At 36.8% G+C, this 16,861-nt stretch overlaps 1 protein-coding gene across 9 annotated transcripts in view; it reads right to left on the bottom strand.

Annotated features, from left to right (window-relative positions):
* The window catches only part of DYM (dymeclin), a 400,415-nt gene that overhangs the window by 367,946 nt on the left and 15,608 nt on the right, over positions 1-16,861 (bottom strand). For all 9 annotated transcript variants that reach the window (XM_061400135.1, XM_061400133.1, XM_061400128.1 and 6 more), the window contains one exon: positions 8,977-9,168. In XM_061400135.1, the coding sequence (XP_061256119.1) occupies positions 8,977-9,116 (140 nt within the window). In that variant the 5' untranslated portion in view covers positions 9,117-9,168. The remainder of the gene's footprint in view (positions 1-8,976; positions 9,169-16,861) is intronic.

Consider the following 16,861-nt stretch of genomic DNA (forward strand, 5'->3'; position numbering starts at 1 on the left):
AATATTCAGGGGTGATTTCCTTTAGGACTGACAAGTTTGATCTTGCAGTGCAAGGAACTTTCAACAGTCTTCTCCAGCACCACAGTTCGACTTTACCAATTTACATTCCTGCCCACAGTGCACAAGGCTTTCCTTTTCTCCAGGTCTTTACCAACACATATTTGTTGTCTTTTTGATTGACTCAATGGACATGAGTTTGAGTAAACTCCGGGAGTTGGTGATGGACAGGGAGGCCTGGCATGCTGTGGTCCATGGAGTTGCAAAGAGTCGGACACGACTTAGCAACTGAATTGAACTGATGATTGCCATTCTGACAGATGTGAGATAGTATCTCACTCTGGTTTTCATTTGCATTTCCCTGATGATCAGTGGTACTGAGTATCTTTTCATGTGTCCAATGGCTATTTGTATGCCTTCAGCGGAAAAAGGTGTATCCGCATTATCTACTCATTTTTTTTTAATCTGGTTGCTTGTTCTTTTTTTTTTTAATGTTAAGATGTATGAGTTCTTTTTGGATATTAATCCCTCATCGTATTATTCATTTTGGATATTAATCCCTCATCTGATAGATCATTTGCAAACATCTTCACCCATTCAGTAGACTGCCTTTTCATTTTCTCAGTTGTTTCCATTGCTCTACAAAAGCTTTTTGGTTTGATTGAGTCCCACTAGTCTATTTGTGTTTTTGTTTCCCCTGCCTGAGGAGACATACACAAAAAATACTGCTAACAGCAGTGTCAAAGAGCATATGCTACCCATGTTTTCTTCTAGGAGTTTTATGGTTTCAGGTCTTATGTCAAGTAATCAATCCATTTTATTTTTGTATACTGTGTTAAAGAATGGTCTAATTTTATTCCTTTACATGTAGCTGTCCAATCTTACCAGCACCACTTCCTGAAGAGACTTTCTTTTCCCTACTGTATATTCTTGCCTCCTCTGTTATAGACTAACTGAACATAAGTGCATGGGTTTATTTCTAGGTTCTCAATTCTGTTCCACTGATCTGTGTCTGTTTTTGTTCCAGTAACATGCTATTTTGATCAGTGTAGTTTTGTAATATAGTTTGAAATTAGAGCATGTGATATCTCCAGTTTTGTTGTTCTTTCTCAAGATATTTTTGGCTCTTTAGTGTCTCGTGCATTTCCATAGAAAATGCCATTGGTATTTTGATAAGGATTGCACTACATCTATAGAATGCATTTCGGAGTGTGGTCTTTTTAACAATATTAATTCCTCCAATCTATGAGCCGGGTATACCTTTCCATTTGTTTGTGTTGTCTTCAATTTCTTCCGTCAATGTCTTATAGTTTTCTGACTATACATCTTTTACCTCCTTGTTTAGACTCATTCCCAAATATTTTTGATGCAATTTTAAATAGGATTATTCTCTTAATTCCTATTTGATAGTTCATTGTTAGTGTACAGAAACACAACAGATTGCTGTATACTAAGTTTGTAACCTGCAACTTTACTGAACTCATTTATTAGTTCTAATAGTTTTTTGGTGGTATCTTTAGAATCTTCTATACATAGTATCATGTCATCTGCAAAGAATGACAGTTTTACTTCTTCCTTTCCAAATTGGACTCCTTTAATTTCTTTTTCTTGTTATGACTGCTCTGGCTAGAACCTCCAATACTCTGTTGAACAAAATAGTGGACAATAGTGGACAGCTCTGTCTTGTTCCTGATCTTAGAACATGCTTTGAATTTTTCACCACAGAGCATGATATTAGATGTGGGCCTGTCATATATTGAGGTATGTTCCCTTTATATCTACACTTTGTTGAGGGTTTCTTTTTTTTTTTAATCATAAATGGATGTTGAATTTTTGCCAGTTTTTCTGCATCTACCGAAATGATCATATGCTTTGGTCTTCAATATGTTAATATGGTATATTATATTGATTTGTGGATACTGAATCATCCTTGCTTCCCTGGGATGAATCCCAACTGATCATGGTGTCAGTCAGTCAGTTCAGTCGCTCAGTAGTGTCCAACTCTTTGCGACCCCATGAATTGCAGCACGCCTGGCCTCCCTGTTCATCACCAACTCCCGGAGTTCACTCAGACTCACGTCCATCAAGTCGGTGATGGCATCCAGCCATCTCAACCTCTGTGGTCCCCTTCTCCTCCTGCCCCCAATCCCTCCCAGGATCAGAGTCTTTTCCAATGAGTCAACTCTTTGCATGAAGTGACCAAAGTACTGGAGTTTCAGCTTTAGCATCAGTCCTTCCAATGAACACCCAGGACTGATCTCCTTTAGGATGGACTGGTTGGATCTCCTTGCAGTCCAAGGGACTCTCAAGAGTCTTCCCCAACACCACAGTTCAAAAGCATCAATTCTTCGGCACTCAGCCTTCTTCACAGTCCAACTCTCACATCCATACATGACCACAGGAAAAACCATAGCCTTGACTAGACAGACCTTTGTTGGCAAAGTAATATCTCTGCTTTTCAATATGCTATCTAGGTTGGTCATAACTTTCCTTCCAAGGAGCAAGAGTCTTTTAATTTCATGGCTGCAATCACCATCTGCAGTGATTCTGGAGCCCCCAAAAATAAAGTCTGACACTGTTTCCACTGTTTCCCCATCTATTTGCCATGAAGTGATGGAACCAGATGCCATGATCTTAGTTTTCTGAATGTTGAGCTTTAAGCCAACTTTTTCACTCTCCTCTTTCACTTTCATCAAGGATCATGGTGTATGATCCTTTTAATGTATTACTGAATTTAGTTTGCTAATATTTTGTTGATAATTTCTGCATCAGTGGTATTAGCCTGTAATTTTCTTTTTTTGTGTGTGGTCTTTATCTGCTTTTGGTATCTGGGTGACACTGGTCTCACAGAATGAGTTCAAAAGTATTCCTTCCTCTGCAGTTTTTTGGAATAGCTTGAGAAGAGTAGGTGTTATTTCTTCCTTAAATGTTTGGGAGAATTCACCTGTAAAGCCATCTCATCCTGGACTTTTGTTTTTTGGGAGCTTTTTGATTACTGATTCAATTTCATTACTGGTAACCAGTCTGCTCATATGCTTTATTTATTGCTAATTTGGTCTTGGAAGATTGTATATCCTAGGAATTAATCCATTTTTTCTTGAAATCCTATCAAGCAATATGAGACTAGAGATCAGTTGTAAGAAAAAAAACCAACAGAAAACCTCAAAGGTGTAGACAGTAAACAATATGCTACTAAGTAACTACTAGGTAACTGAAGAAATCAAAGAGAAAAAAAAAAAAACCTGGAGATAAATGAAAAAAGAAACACAATGATCCAAAATCTATGGGATGCAACAAAAGCAGTTCTAAGAGAGAAGTTTATAGAGATAAAAGCCTATCCCAAAAAACAACAAAAATCTCAAACAATCAAACCTTATGCCTAAATAATTATAAAAAGAAGCAAAACCCAAAGTTAGTAAAAAGAAAAGAAGTAATAAAGATCAGAGCAGAAATAAATGAAACAGAGACTAAAACAGCAGAAAAGATCAATGAAACTAAGAGCTGATTCTTTGAAAAAATAAACAAAACTGATAAACTTTTAGCCAGACTCACCAAGAAAAAGAGGACTCATATAAACCAGAAATGAAAAGGTAATTACAACTGATAGTACAGAAATACAAAGGATTATTAAGAGATTACTATGAACAATTATATACCAATAAAATGGACATATAATGGGCTGGAGAGTTTAGTGAATATTGTTTATCCTCCATACATTTGGAGTCTTCTGTAGTTTTCTTTCTTCTTATAACTGATCTGTAGTCTCATATTGCTTGACACGATTTCAATCTTCTTAAATTTACTAAGACTTATTCTGTGGCCTAGCATGTGATCTATCCTGGAGAACGTTCCATGTGCACTTGAGTGTGTATTCTCATGCTTTTAGATAGAATGTTTATATGTATGGATGTATGTGTTTATGTATATATATGCATCAATCATCTGGTCTAATTTGTCTTCTGGACCAGGGTTTCCTTACAAATTTTCTGTCTGGATGATCTGTCCACTGATGTAAGTGGGGTGTTAAAAGTCTCCCACTATTACTGTGTTACTGTTAATTTTTCCTTTTATGTTTGTTAACTGCTTTATTTATTTAGGTGTTCTTATATTGGGTACATATATATATATACACACATACACTTACAACTGTTGTATCTTCTTGTTGTATTGATCCTTTGATCATTATGTAATGTCTCTCATTACAGTCTTTGTCTTACAGTCTATTTTGTCTGATATAAGTATTGTTATCCCTGCTTTCTGTCTGCGTTTGAATGGGAAAACTTTTCCATCCTCTCACTTTCAGTCTGTGTCTTTAGATCTGAAATGAGTCTCTTGCAGGCAGCACATAGACGGGTCTCGCTTTTGTATCCATTCCTCCTCCACTTTATGTCTTTTGATTGGAGCATGCGGTCTATTTATAAAGTAACTGTTGATAGCTATGTACTTATTGACATTTTGTTCATCATTTTCTGGTAGTTTTTGTAGTTTTTGTCCTCTCTTCTAACTGTGGTGTTATGTTTGGATTCCTTTCTCTTTGTGCGTATGTATCTATTATAGATTTTTGGTCTGTGGCTACCATGACGTTTATATGTAACTATATACACATATATAGCTTAGTGTTTGGACATCATATTTTACAACTCTGTTTCATGTATCTCAACTATTTACTGCAGACAAAGATGATTTTACTACCTCTGTCTTTAGCTCTGCATTGTTTTTTATTTCATTGCTATATTTTCCCTAGTGGTTCAGATGGTAAAGGAGCTGCCTGCATTGTAGGAGACCTGGGTTCAATTACTGGGTCAGGAAGATTCCCTGGAGAAGGGAATGGCTCCCCACTCCAGTATTCTTGCTTGGAGAATTCCACGAACTAAGGAGTCTGGCAGACTACAGTTAATGGGGTCACAAACAGACATGATTAAGCAATGTACACTTTCCCTTTTCAACTTTAGTATGAAATCAGTCATATAAATAATTTTAAAACACTTTATTAAGAAAAATAAGCAGTATATTACTTAAAATTTACTCTAGATTTAATCTTGATTTTATTTCACACCTTTGCTTCACAAGGAATTTTAATAAGGTGAAAAGTTGAAAACTATTGAAGAATCTGAACATTTTTCAACCATGCCTGGAAACTGTAACAAAATCTTGCTACCCTGGTGCCAAAAACAGTTTACAGTAAGGAAAGATTAGATTAGTCCTAAAGGACTTACTGCTTCTAAAAAAAACTGGCAGACATCAATTTTTGGCTGACTTGAGGAAAGCACATATGGGATCCAAGGAATTCCAGGAGTGAGCAATCTCAGAAATGTTTGGATTCAGAGTCTTCCCTACAGTTATTCATCTTAGAGTTGAAAAATTCATAAAGTAAGTAATACCATCCCTGACTATCAATGAGGTAGCACCTTCCACCTCAAGGCCTGCTCAATGTTAACATTCTACAGGTCACATACCAAATACTAGCAGAGGAGCTGAGGGCAGGGGAGAGGAAAGAGGAACTTCAAACAAAGTGACAAAAGTATACAAACCATCACGAACAAAGCTTTTCTGGATATTTCAACTAGCTATCCCTCCTCCACCGTAATGTACAGTTTACTCACTTTACAGCTTTTTACTCTAAGATTCCTTTATAAACAAGGATGAATTAAGAAAAAAATGACATGAAGAATAAACGAGAACAGCAAAGGATCTTTGAGAAAAAGCAATAATTAGCAAAACAAACTATAAAGCCATAATAATTCAAACTGCAAGGCACCAGCAAGAGTCAAGAAATAGACAATAATGGCTAACAATTTATTCCCACCACTATTGCTTAGAAGTTCATCCTTTTCCCAAAGCTCTGAAGTGCCAGCTTTGCATAAATCAAGTACACACACACACACACCATCTTCTTCCTCCTTTCCTTCTAAAGAGCACTTTAGCTATTATTAATTTTTTTCTTTCCCATTCAAATTTTGTCTATCTTTAAATAAGAAATAATCCTTATCATCTAGAACTACTTTGGTGCCTCCATATTCTGGGAGAAGAACTTTATCTCCAACTTCCATGCTGACTGGCTGAATCTCTCTACCTTTTCCTTTAGAGCCCAATCCAACAGCTACTATCATTGCCTACAATACTTTTCCTTGTGGTTTTTTCTGGAAGCATAATGTCTCCTATGGTTACAGTTTCAGCTGCACTTCTTTCAGCTAGGGACAAAACTTCCTAAATGCCTGTCCTACCATGACTCCAGTTGTTGCAGTTCGTACTCTGCTCTCACACTACCACCACAAGGAAAGACCTTGTCGGACACTCTGGACATGTAAACTCAGCTAAGTCTTCTTTAATGTCTTTTGGCAGAGCACAAATGGATTGTAGTACAGTTTACATAAGTGAAAAGAAAATTTATTTTGAATAATAAATAATATTCTCTTTATATGCTCTTTTTTCCTCTAAGTCTTATTACAACATGAGCAGAGATACTCAATGATAATTTCTTCATGATTAAGGAAATGATTTCAAAATGTACTGATACTATAGTTCATCTTCAGTTTGACCTCTCTCATCAATCCACAACCACCTTTAATTTTCCAAGGATCTCAAAAGCACTAATATGTAGCTACTTCCCATAATATACAACTAACTCACATTATCACAAAACGTAAACTAAGTCAACCTTGTAGAGTCCAATCCAACTATATCTAAAACTCAGAAATCAAAATGTATTGCCAAAATATATAAACAATTTACAAAAAGCAAATACCAATAATCCTTAACCCTCAAACATATGAAAATAAACATAACCTTGATTGTTAAAGGATAATACATATACATACATTTTACATATATATATATTTAATTCATAGTCAAAAGACTGAGAGATAGCCCTTCCAACTCTAGGGTCAGGGAGAGAAGAAATACAGACTTAGTTGTCATGATGGTACCATTTTCATTACTGAAAATCAGTAGAAGAAAAGAATTGTTTCCCCTTATTAATAATATAATAAAAACTATATTTTACTATAACTTAATTCATGAAAGCAATCCTTTACAGGAGAATTCCAGTTAAGAAATGACCAAATTAAAAATAATACCATTTTGTAATCTCTTATAAGATAGGTGATTGGAACCAAAATCATCAGTGGATTCTAAACCACAACCAAACCTCTCAGTCTTAACATGATAACTGATTAAGACTTCGCATTTTCTGTATCCTAACTGAATACAATATAAGGCACCTAGCATCACTTATGAATTACTTTTACCAAAAATGTTTAACCCAAATTTTATCATCTTTAAATCTGATGTTCAATTTATAGAAAAGTCAAATAAAAAAACAAAATATAAGAAGTAGTCAGGTAGATCTAGAAGGCGGAACAGTCTACAGAAAAACTGATCCAGTTTCTTAAAAGAAAAAAAAAATGAATGGCATAGGCATATGGGAAAAGAAAATAGTGGCTGGAGTTGGGAAATATATAGCTCTGTTCGAGATTAAAGACATTCAAGAAATATAACTACCAAATGCAAGGTATACACCTTCTTTATTTCCTAATTGTAAAAAACAAACTACAAAACAACTAGGGAAATTTTAAGAAGGACTGGGTAAGTGAAACTATTGTTATTTTGTGTGATATTACTGTTAATTTTGTGATTGTTAAGATGTGAGAATGGTATTATGATTATAAAGAAAACGTCTGTATTTTACTTTACTTTAGAGTACTTTAAAATATAGATGAAGTAAATACGGAAATAATCCAAATGGCTGTTAACTGATGAATAGATAAACAAATGATTGTATATTCATATACATGAATCTTACTCAGGAATAAAAATGAATGAAATATTGATACATGCTACAACATATCATCATAGTCAAAGAGTTCAGGGACTATGCCACAGACATCTTTAGGGGGCCATCATTCAGTCTTTCATAATAAAACTATTAAAAATAAATAAAAATCCTTAAAATCTACATACTGAATAATGGGAATTCAACATTCTAGTCACTCTACATAGTTAAATGTTGGTCAGTTTTTATAATAGTTAAAAAGGAAATACTGGTTTTCACCTGCCAAAATGGCAAAGGCCAAAGAGTCTAAAAATGCATTAAACTGATAAAGGGGTGGGAAAGCAGACCTCCTCATATATTGATGGTAGAAGTATACATTAGTACAACTTCCATGAAGCAGTTTGGTAATATCTACCAAAATTACAAATGCACATACACTCTGATACAGCAATTCTACTTTGAGGAATTTATACTAGAAATTTACTTGTATGCATGAGAAATTATATATGCAGCATTATCTGTTATAATAAAATATTAGAAACAATCTAAATGTTTACCAATAAAAAACTGATTTCATATAATCTGCAGATACTCTTGGTGTTTCCCCAGGGACTCAGTGGTAAAGAATCTGCCTACAATGAAGGAGACACTGGTTTGATCCCTGGTTCGGGAAGATCCCTTGGAGAAGGGACTGGCAACCCATTCCAGTATTCTTGCCTGGAGAATCCCATGGACAGAGGAGCCTGGCAGGCTACACCCCATGAGGTCACAAAGAGTCAGACACAACTGAGCTACTGAGCACACATTGATACTCTGCAGTCACTTAAAAGAATAAGACAGGTACATATTAACTGTGGGGGAAAAAGCAAGGACAGCAAGCAAGAAGAAAAAAGCAAGGTATGTGTGGTATGCTAGTATTTGTCTTTAAACAGTCTTGTAAAACTACATGAAATATATGGTTTTACTATTTCTGGAAGGATTCAAAAGAAACTGCTACCAGGAATCATCTCTGGAGAAAGGAGGTGGCTGAGTGGGGGAAAAGGAGAGAGAAAAACTTATTTCTTCCTTTTCATAACTTTTGGGTTTTCTACCAGTACATGTACAACAAATGGAGAGAGAGAACATTAAAATAAAAATTTTTTCAAAAATCAGTATACAAGTTTATGTGGCCCTGAATACAAATTTTCAATTTCCAAGTTACCTCTTACCTGCTTGTTGGTGCAGGGAAAGAAAATGATAGAAGCTGATTCCAGAACGGATCATTCTCAGAGACAGATTCGGTGCCTGATAACTTTTTCAAGTACTCATTTTTAGGAAGATCACCAATTCTGCTACTGTTTGATCCCATCTTTTAATCTGGCAGATAACTTGTCCTCAAACCTTCATTTCCACAAAACAACCTACAAAGAATAAGAAGAAAAATTTCAAATGTGCTCAAAATAATTGTCATACTTTTTCTACCCATGACCTAAATATAAGAAACTATAAACCTACTTTTAAAAAAATCATACCTCCCTCTATTTTTTTAATCTCAACAATGGGATACAATACACTAGTGAAAATAAATTAACCAGATCTACAATTACCAACATGCACACATCTCAAAAATATTTAAAGAAAGCTATGAGATAATGACATGACGTAATTTCATTTATATGACTGTAAAATGTACAAACAATATTATGGATATATTCATAGCTACTACAAATATTAAAACATATATGGGAAAAATACAAAGCAAAATCGGAAGAATGCTTTCATATAATGTTATTGTGTGAGGAAAGGGGAGGCTTCAGTCGCATAAACACTTTCTAGAAAAGAAAAGGGAAAAGAAAAGAAATAGATTCTTGTTTAGATTTGCTGAAAATGGAGAAGAGATATAAAGGTTTTGTTTCATTACCCTCTATTACTGTCTGTCTTATACATTAATTCTTAAAAAGAAAAAAACTGGTTTCTTAATCTTACAGTAGCAATACTGGAAGATAGATAGATGATAAGGAAGCAATGCCTTTAAATTAAGAAAAAAATTTTTAACTGGAATTCTATACCTAGCCAAAAGCTCCCAGATAGTATGAAGGTAGAAGAGCATTTTTAGATTTGCCAACACTCAAAAACCTCCCATGCACCCATTTGAAGCTACTGGAAAATTTCAGTATGAGGGCATAAACCAAGAAAAATGAAGACACGGAATTGAGGAAACAGGATTCAACACAAGATAGGTGAAAAGAAATTACAGGTCAAGAGCTGTGCAACAGCTGGAACAAGGGTCAGCATGGCCCACTGACCTCCTGGGGAAGAAAACACAGAACTGCTATAGGTCACCTGATGTGTCCAACCTTATTCAGTAGATTTGTAAAATACCAGAGAATATGGAAGGAAGTGGGGAAGGAATGACTGTTACTCAGAACACAAAGTAAATGATTTAATTATGTATTCTGGGGGAAAAAAACATTGTTCAAGAAAAGTTTGTGTAGTCACAGGGTATAACTCATTTCAGGTTATGAATATTTATATAATCACTATAATATAAAGACTAAATCAAAAATTGTGAGGTAATAACTATACTAGGGAAATGCCAGAGAAAGAAATGAGAGTGGTGCCTTAAGAATGTGAAGTCGAGACTTTCCTGGTGGTCCAGTGGTTAAGACTCTGAACTTTCAATTCAAGAAGTATGGGTTCCATCCCTGGTCAGGGAACTACTCCCACATGCCACAACTGAGACCCGGCACAGCCAAAGAAATAAAAATAAACATTAAAAAAATTATTTTAAGAATGTGAAATCTCTGACTTCCATTAAGTAGGTAGGAGGTCAATCTTAGAAAATATTTTAAATTACTAAATCAGAAAATAATAGTAAAAGCATATTAGTTATAAATAAGGAGGTAAGTAACAAGAAGCAACAGCTCAGAGATTTGAGAGTAGCCACCTTTGGGGAAAAGGACTCAAGTGGGTAGGGTGGTAGTACAGTTTTTTCATCATAAGTCCATCATATTATTTGATTTTTAACCTATGTCTATATATTACTTTGATATTTTTTAATTAAATATTTTTTCACCTCCTTGACTATTCCATTTCTGACTCAAATTTAAATTTTTAACATATACAGAAAACACAAGAAACATCATAACTTAATTAATAGTGATAAAAATGTGAAGTATTCTTTTATGATGCCTACAACTAACAGCCTTAAGGAAATCTACTTGTAGGATATAGTTTAATGTTATATTAACTATTAACAAATTATTAAAGCTGACAGCTCCTAAAATCTAAATTTAAAATTTCTATCACTATGTATGTTTACTGACAGGTCACACGTTTGGTCAAAAAAGAGAATTAAATCCAAAGACAGTGACAAACACATAAATCAAAACAAAAAACTTAGAAATGGACCCACCAAACTGCAGCCACTTGGAGTTTTTCAACAATGCAAAATCAATTCAATAAAAGGACAATTTTTTCAAATAATAATGCTAGAACAACTGGGTATCAACAGGTCACACTCTGACCTAAACCTTTCACGTTATACCAAAGTTAATTCAAAGTGAATTACAGATCTAAATGTAAACTTAAAAAGTATAAAACTTTTAGATAAGAACACAGGAGAAAACCGTGACTTGGGGTCAGGAAATACTTAGACATTACACAAAAGCACAACCCATAAAAGAAAACATCAATAAATTGAGCTCCATCAAAATTAAAAACTTTTGGTCTATGAAAACCCTATTAAGGGGATGGAAAGACAAGACACATAAAGAATCTGCCTTCCAATGCAGAGGACATGGGTTCCATCCCTGGTTGGGGAACTAAGAGATCCCACAAGCCAGGGAGCAACTAAGCTTGTGCACCACAACTACTGAGCCCTCAGGCTTTAGATGAGAGCTCACGCTCTGCAACTGGAGAAGCCCCTGTGCCACGACCAGGGAAAGCCTGCACCCCAGACAAAGACCCAGCACAGCCAACAACAACAAAAAATTAAAAGCTGCATATAAAACTACTTGAGGAAAAAAATGAAGATCAAAACATTTTGCTCTCAATCAAATAGGCAAGTACTTCATTTTTCTTTTGGTACCTTAACAACAATCAATTAAAAATTTACTTTGGGAGTTTAATTAGTACATAAATGATAAATTTTTCAAAAGAGCAAAACTCCATCCATCCACCTCATAAGGCAACAATAAGAATATCATAGAGTCTATTAATGAAAATTTAAGTCAGACTTGATTTCTTATTTGTATTTTATTTTTTGGATACTATAGTAACATACATGGTATAAAATATACAGGGTTCAATCGATATACAGTAAAAAGTCTTTCTCCCATCCCTTCTAACCACCTAGTTTCTCAACTCAGAGAAAATATTACTAGTTTCTTGGGTGTCATTCCACAGATTTTCTGCGTATATATAAACACATATTTTTTCCTATTTACATAAACTGTAACACACTACATATGCCTCTTTGCTCTTCCCAGTTAACATATATTAGAAATCATTACGTATCTATATATAAAGCACTTCATTTATTTTTTACAACTGTAACAACTTTGGTTTTTAATTCCGTAAGTCCCATAATGGTGGACATTTACATAATTTATGGTCTTTTGTAAACTACAAATAACTCACCAGTAAGCATCCGGTATAGAAGATATTTCACATACGTATCAGTATATAGGTACAATAAATCCACAGAAACAGAACTGCTGGGTCAAAGATCCCATGTATTTCTAATTTTGGTAGATACTGCTGAAGGGCAGCAGAATATGCCACCTCAAAATACGCCACTGTGACACTTTATTTTGAGCTACACGCACTTGAAAACAGTAAACGCCGGGTGAGCCCTTTTCTGAACCCTCCTTATCTGCCTGAAGCCAGACTCTCCAAAAGGAACTCCATTATCATAAGTTGATCAGTTTCATCAACCAAGGAAGATTGATTCTTATCACAGGGGAGCCAAGAAGCTGACACAACACGGAGATAAACTTTGTCACAAACTATCACATCTCTCATCTGTGCTGCTGAGGCCCATCTATCCTTCCTAAAAATCATTTACTCTGCCTTAAGAGGCCTATGTTCCCCTTTCCCTTCCCCTTTTAAGATGGTATTTAAACCTGAATTGAGCCACCTCAGGAGCCACTCATTTTTCCCTAGGTATCTCCCATGAGGTGTGCATATTAACAAACTTCTCTTTTCTCCCCTGTTGACCTTTTACCACAGGGCCTCAGTTAAGAACTCAGAAGGGGAGAGGGGACTTCATCTTCCCCTCTCCTACACTGCCTTGCTGCCTTCCTTGGAGGTTGCCGACCTCCACCCTCTTCAGCAATGCCTATTTCTCCACACCACAGTCACCGATCTTTAATCACACTTTTCAGTCTTCACGAACTGATAAGTGAAAATAGTTTTCAATATGGCATTAATTTGCATTTCATTTCTCGTGCTGTGAATGAGGCCATTACCTGCTCATATCCTTTGCCTATTTTCTACTGGTTTATACGAAATAAATTTTATTTTCAAAGCTGCTAGGACAGGTCAAAGTATGAAAACAAGTGCTCCACCCAGGACCAATACGAAACCTCTCTGAGACAACAAGAATGAAGCCTGTAAGCTGTAAGAGGAGACTGAACAGAACGTTAACAAGGAAAACCAGGACGGCCAACTGAACACAAAATGCAATGTCTCCTCCTCCTCTTTTCTTCACCCAACCCTAGAAATAACACACGTGCACGCACACACACACTCTGTCAATTACTACACAGCCATGCTCAGAAAGACACAGAAAACCAGAAGCTGTGAGGAGTCCTTATAAAATATAAAACAGCTGGAGATGGACTGAAAAGAAAAGTGACATCCAGGAAAGGCAAAAGAGCCTTCAATCAAGGGCACCAAGAGTATGAATAGCAAGCCAAGCCCAGAGGCAGACAGCCAGAAAAGGGCCAGAGCCCAGGGGCAACAGGCCTGCCTAGGACATCCTGCCCAGTTACCCCTACCCTCACTCCCCTGGGCAACAACAAAGTACTATCTGCTGAGAACAGAGAGTGAAGGCAGCACCCGAGGCAGCTGCAACCCCAAGGAACAAGCTCAGCCAAGCAGACAACCAGCCACGAGCTACTCTTGCCAGAAAGTTCCACCTGCTTCCCACCCTCACAGAAAGCAAAGTGGAAAACAGACCCAATGGCATCTCTTCTGCATCTGATTCATGCCAAGGATTCCAAACATACACACACACACAATCACCTGTACTCAATGTGTGTGGAACCCCCAAGATCCTTACTAATGAAAACCAGAATAAATTGGAACTTCAAAAACCCACTAGCCAATCACCTGGAGAAGGCAATGGAACCCCACTCCAGTACTCCTGCCTGGAAAATCCCATGGACGGAGGAGCCTGGTAGGCTGCAGTCCATGGGGCCACTGAGGGTCGGACACAACTGAGCGACTTCACTTTCACTTTTCACTTTCATGCATTGGAGAAGGAAATGGCAGCCCACTCCAGTGTTCTTGCCTGGAGAATCCCAGGGACGGGGGAGCCTGGTGGCTGCCGTCTGTGGGGTCACAGAGTCGGACACGACTGAAGCGACTTAGCAGCAGCCAATCACCACAACTCCTATTGCTCTTCACTCTCACTGTGCATCGGAAGACTTCTCTGGTTTCAGCTCTTCTTTTCCTCAATATGTCAGTAACTGAGCCTGTCTCCTAGGCTTACCAATGGTGTCCACAATTCTACTTTCAGATCTCTCCTATCCCAACCTCTGATTGGAATGCCTAGAACACTTGAGTTATTTTTTAAACTTAAGCATTTGTTGTTGTTGTTATTTAGTTTCTAAGTCATGCCTAACTGCTGCGATCCCGTGGACTGTATGTTATCTGCCAGGCTTCCCTGTCCATGGGACTGCCCAGGCAAGAATACTAGAGTGGGTTGTCATTTCTTTTTCCAGGGGGTCTTCCAGATCCAGGGCTCGAACCTGCATCTCCTGCACTGGCAGGCAGATTCTTTACCACTGAGCCACCAAGGAAGGAAGCCACCAAACTTAAGGTTAATATAACATATATTTATATTTACATTTATATTTATATAAGGACTTCCCCGGTGGCTCAGCAATAAAGAATCCGCTGGCAATACAGGAGACACAGGTTCGATCCCTGCATCGATCCCATGCAGATCCCTGCATATCCCCTGGAGGAGGGTATGGCAACCCACTTGGGTATTCTTGCCTGGACAATCCCATGGACAGACAAGGCTGGTGGGCTACAATCCATAGGGTTGCAGAGTCAGACGTGACTGAAGCAACTGAGCAGGCATGCGTATTTATATATATACACATAAATATATCTCCAGTAATTTTGTGGATAACACTTCTTACAGAAATCTATACTAGAAATAAGCAGCATGCTGATGCTTTTAGTAGACCTATCTTTAATGTAACGCAGTCAGTTCTGTGTTTAGTTGCTCAGTTGTGTCTGACTCTTTGTGACCCCATGGACTATAGCCCACTAGGCTCCCATGTCCATGGGGATTCTCCAGGCAAGAATACTGGAGTGGGTTGCCATGCCTTCTTCCAGGGGAATCTTCCCAACCCAGGTCTCCTGCATTGCAGGCGGGTTCTTTACCAGAGCTACCAGGGAAGCTAATGTAATCAGTAACTCAATCTTAACGTGTAAAACTGATGCCACTCTTGCTCAAAACCAGTCTCCTCTTCCCACTACTTTAGCCTAAAGTGCCCATTATGGAAAAAACTACCTTTAAATGTCATTGTTCTGGAGTATATATGCTGTATCTCCCAAGGTAGATGATTCCTGAGAAGCATGAATCAGGCTTTACATCTTGATATCCCTAGGTAACCTAAAGCACCTGCTAAAGAGACAGTACTCAAAAAAAAAAAAACAAAAAACTTCCTGAAATAGCCAAGGTCTCACAGCTAATACATATATTAGAAGATCTTCAGTATAAATGAGAAATAAAATATGCTAATTAAAACAGCAAAGTATCATTTTTACCCATTAGATTAGTAAAGGTTGAAAAACAAAACCTTAATCGCAGTGTGAGAGTAGTAAGGAAACAGGCACCCCCACCATTAATGTAAGTATTTGACAACATCTGTCAAATTTTTAAGTATGCCAAAATGTTGGTTTTGGTAAACTCATACAAGTTGACAAGTTCTATACATCCAGAAGTTAATCATTTGGAATAGCAAGCTGTCAATAAAACCGGAATGACCATCATGTGGAGATTAATTGCAATATGGAATAAACGTATAATGGAATACAATGTAGCCATGGAAAAGAGGTAGACCTTGTGTGTTAATGTGTAAAGAGATCCCAAATATGGCAAGTACCAGTAAAAGCAAACACAAAGACACAGAACAGCTCATATAGTAAAACCCCATTATTTTAAATAAGCATGTAAATTCTTATACAAACTAGATAATTCCTGGAAGAAAACATAAGCAATGGTCCAAGACTGGTTACCTCTGAAGAATGGAAATGGAAATTTAGAGGAAAGGGAGTTTCCACATTATGTTTTCCTACACTGCTTCGACCTTTTTTTAAAACCAGAAACATGTAAAGTTAAAAAAAAATGGATTGTTCTCCTTCTCTGCTGTCCTTCAGGAAGGATCTTTATGTGCTTCTGGTTTGTGCTTTAAACTCTATTGAGTGACACCAGAACTAATATTTTGTCTTGACTTCTCAGTCAAAACCCAAGCATAAATCTCTACTTATTGAACATTTCAATTTGATGTCTTGCTATCATCAAAAATCTTAAAGTAGAATTTAATATTTGTCCCCTAAAACAAGTAACCCCTCCAAAGGTCACTATTCCTTGTCAATGTTATCAGGATTCTTGGCTCAAGTTATCTCACTCACATACCCAAGCGTATATTCCACACATGCTTATTACACACTTACTATAAATGTAGGTGATGTGATGTTTACTGAAAATGAAAAAAAGTAAAAAAACCAGGTCCCTGCCATTAATGGACTCAAATCCTGGTGGGAGAGACGAATCTGTCAATAAATTATTATAGCACATTCGATAAGTATTACAATGGAGTTATTACAAGAAGCTACATAAATACACAGGAGCACCAGAGGCCGAGGAAC

Source organism: Bos javanicus, chromosome 24, assembly GCF_032452875.1.
Source record: "Bos javanicus breed banteng chromosome 24, ARS-OSU_banteng_1.0, whole genome shotgun sequence".
NCBI classification, from domain to species: domain Eukaryota; kingdom Metazoa; phylum Chordata; class Mammalia; order Artiodactyla; family Bovidae; genus Bos; species Bos javanicus.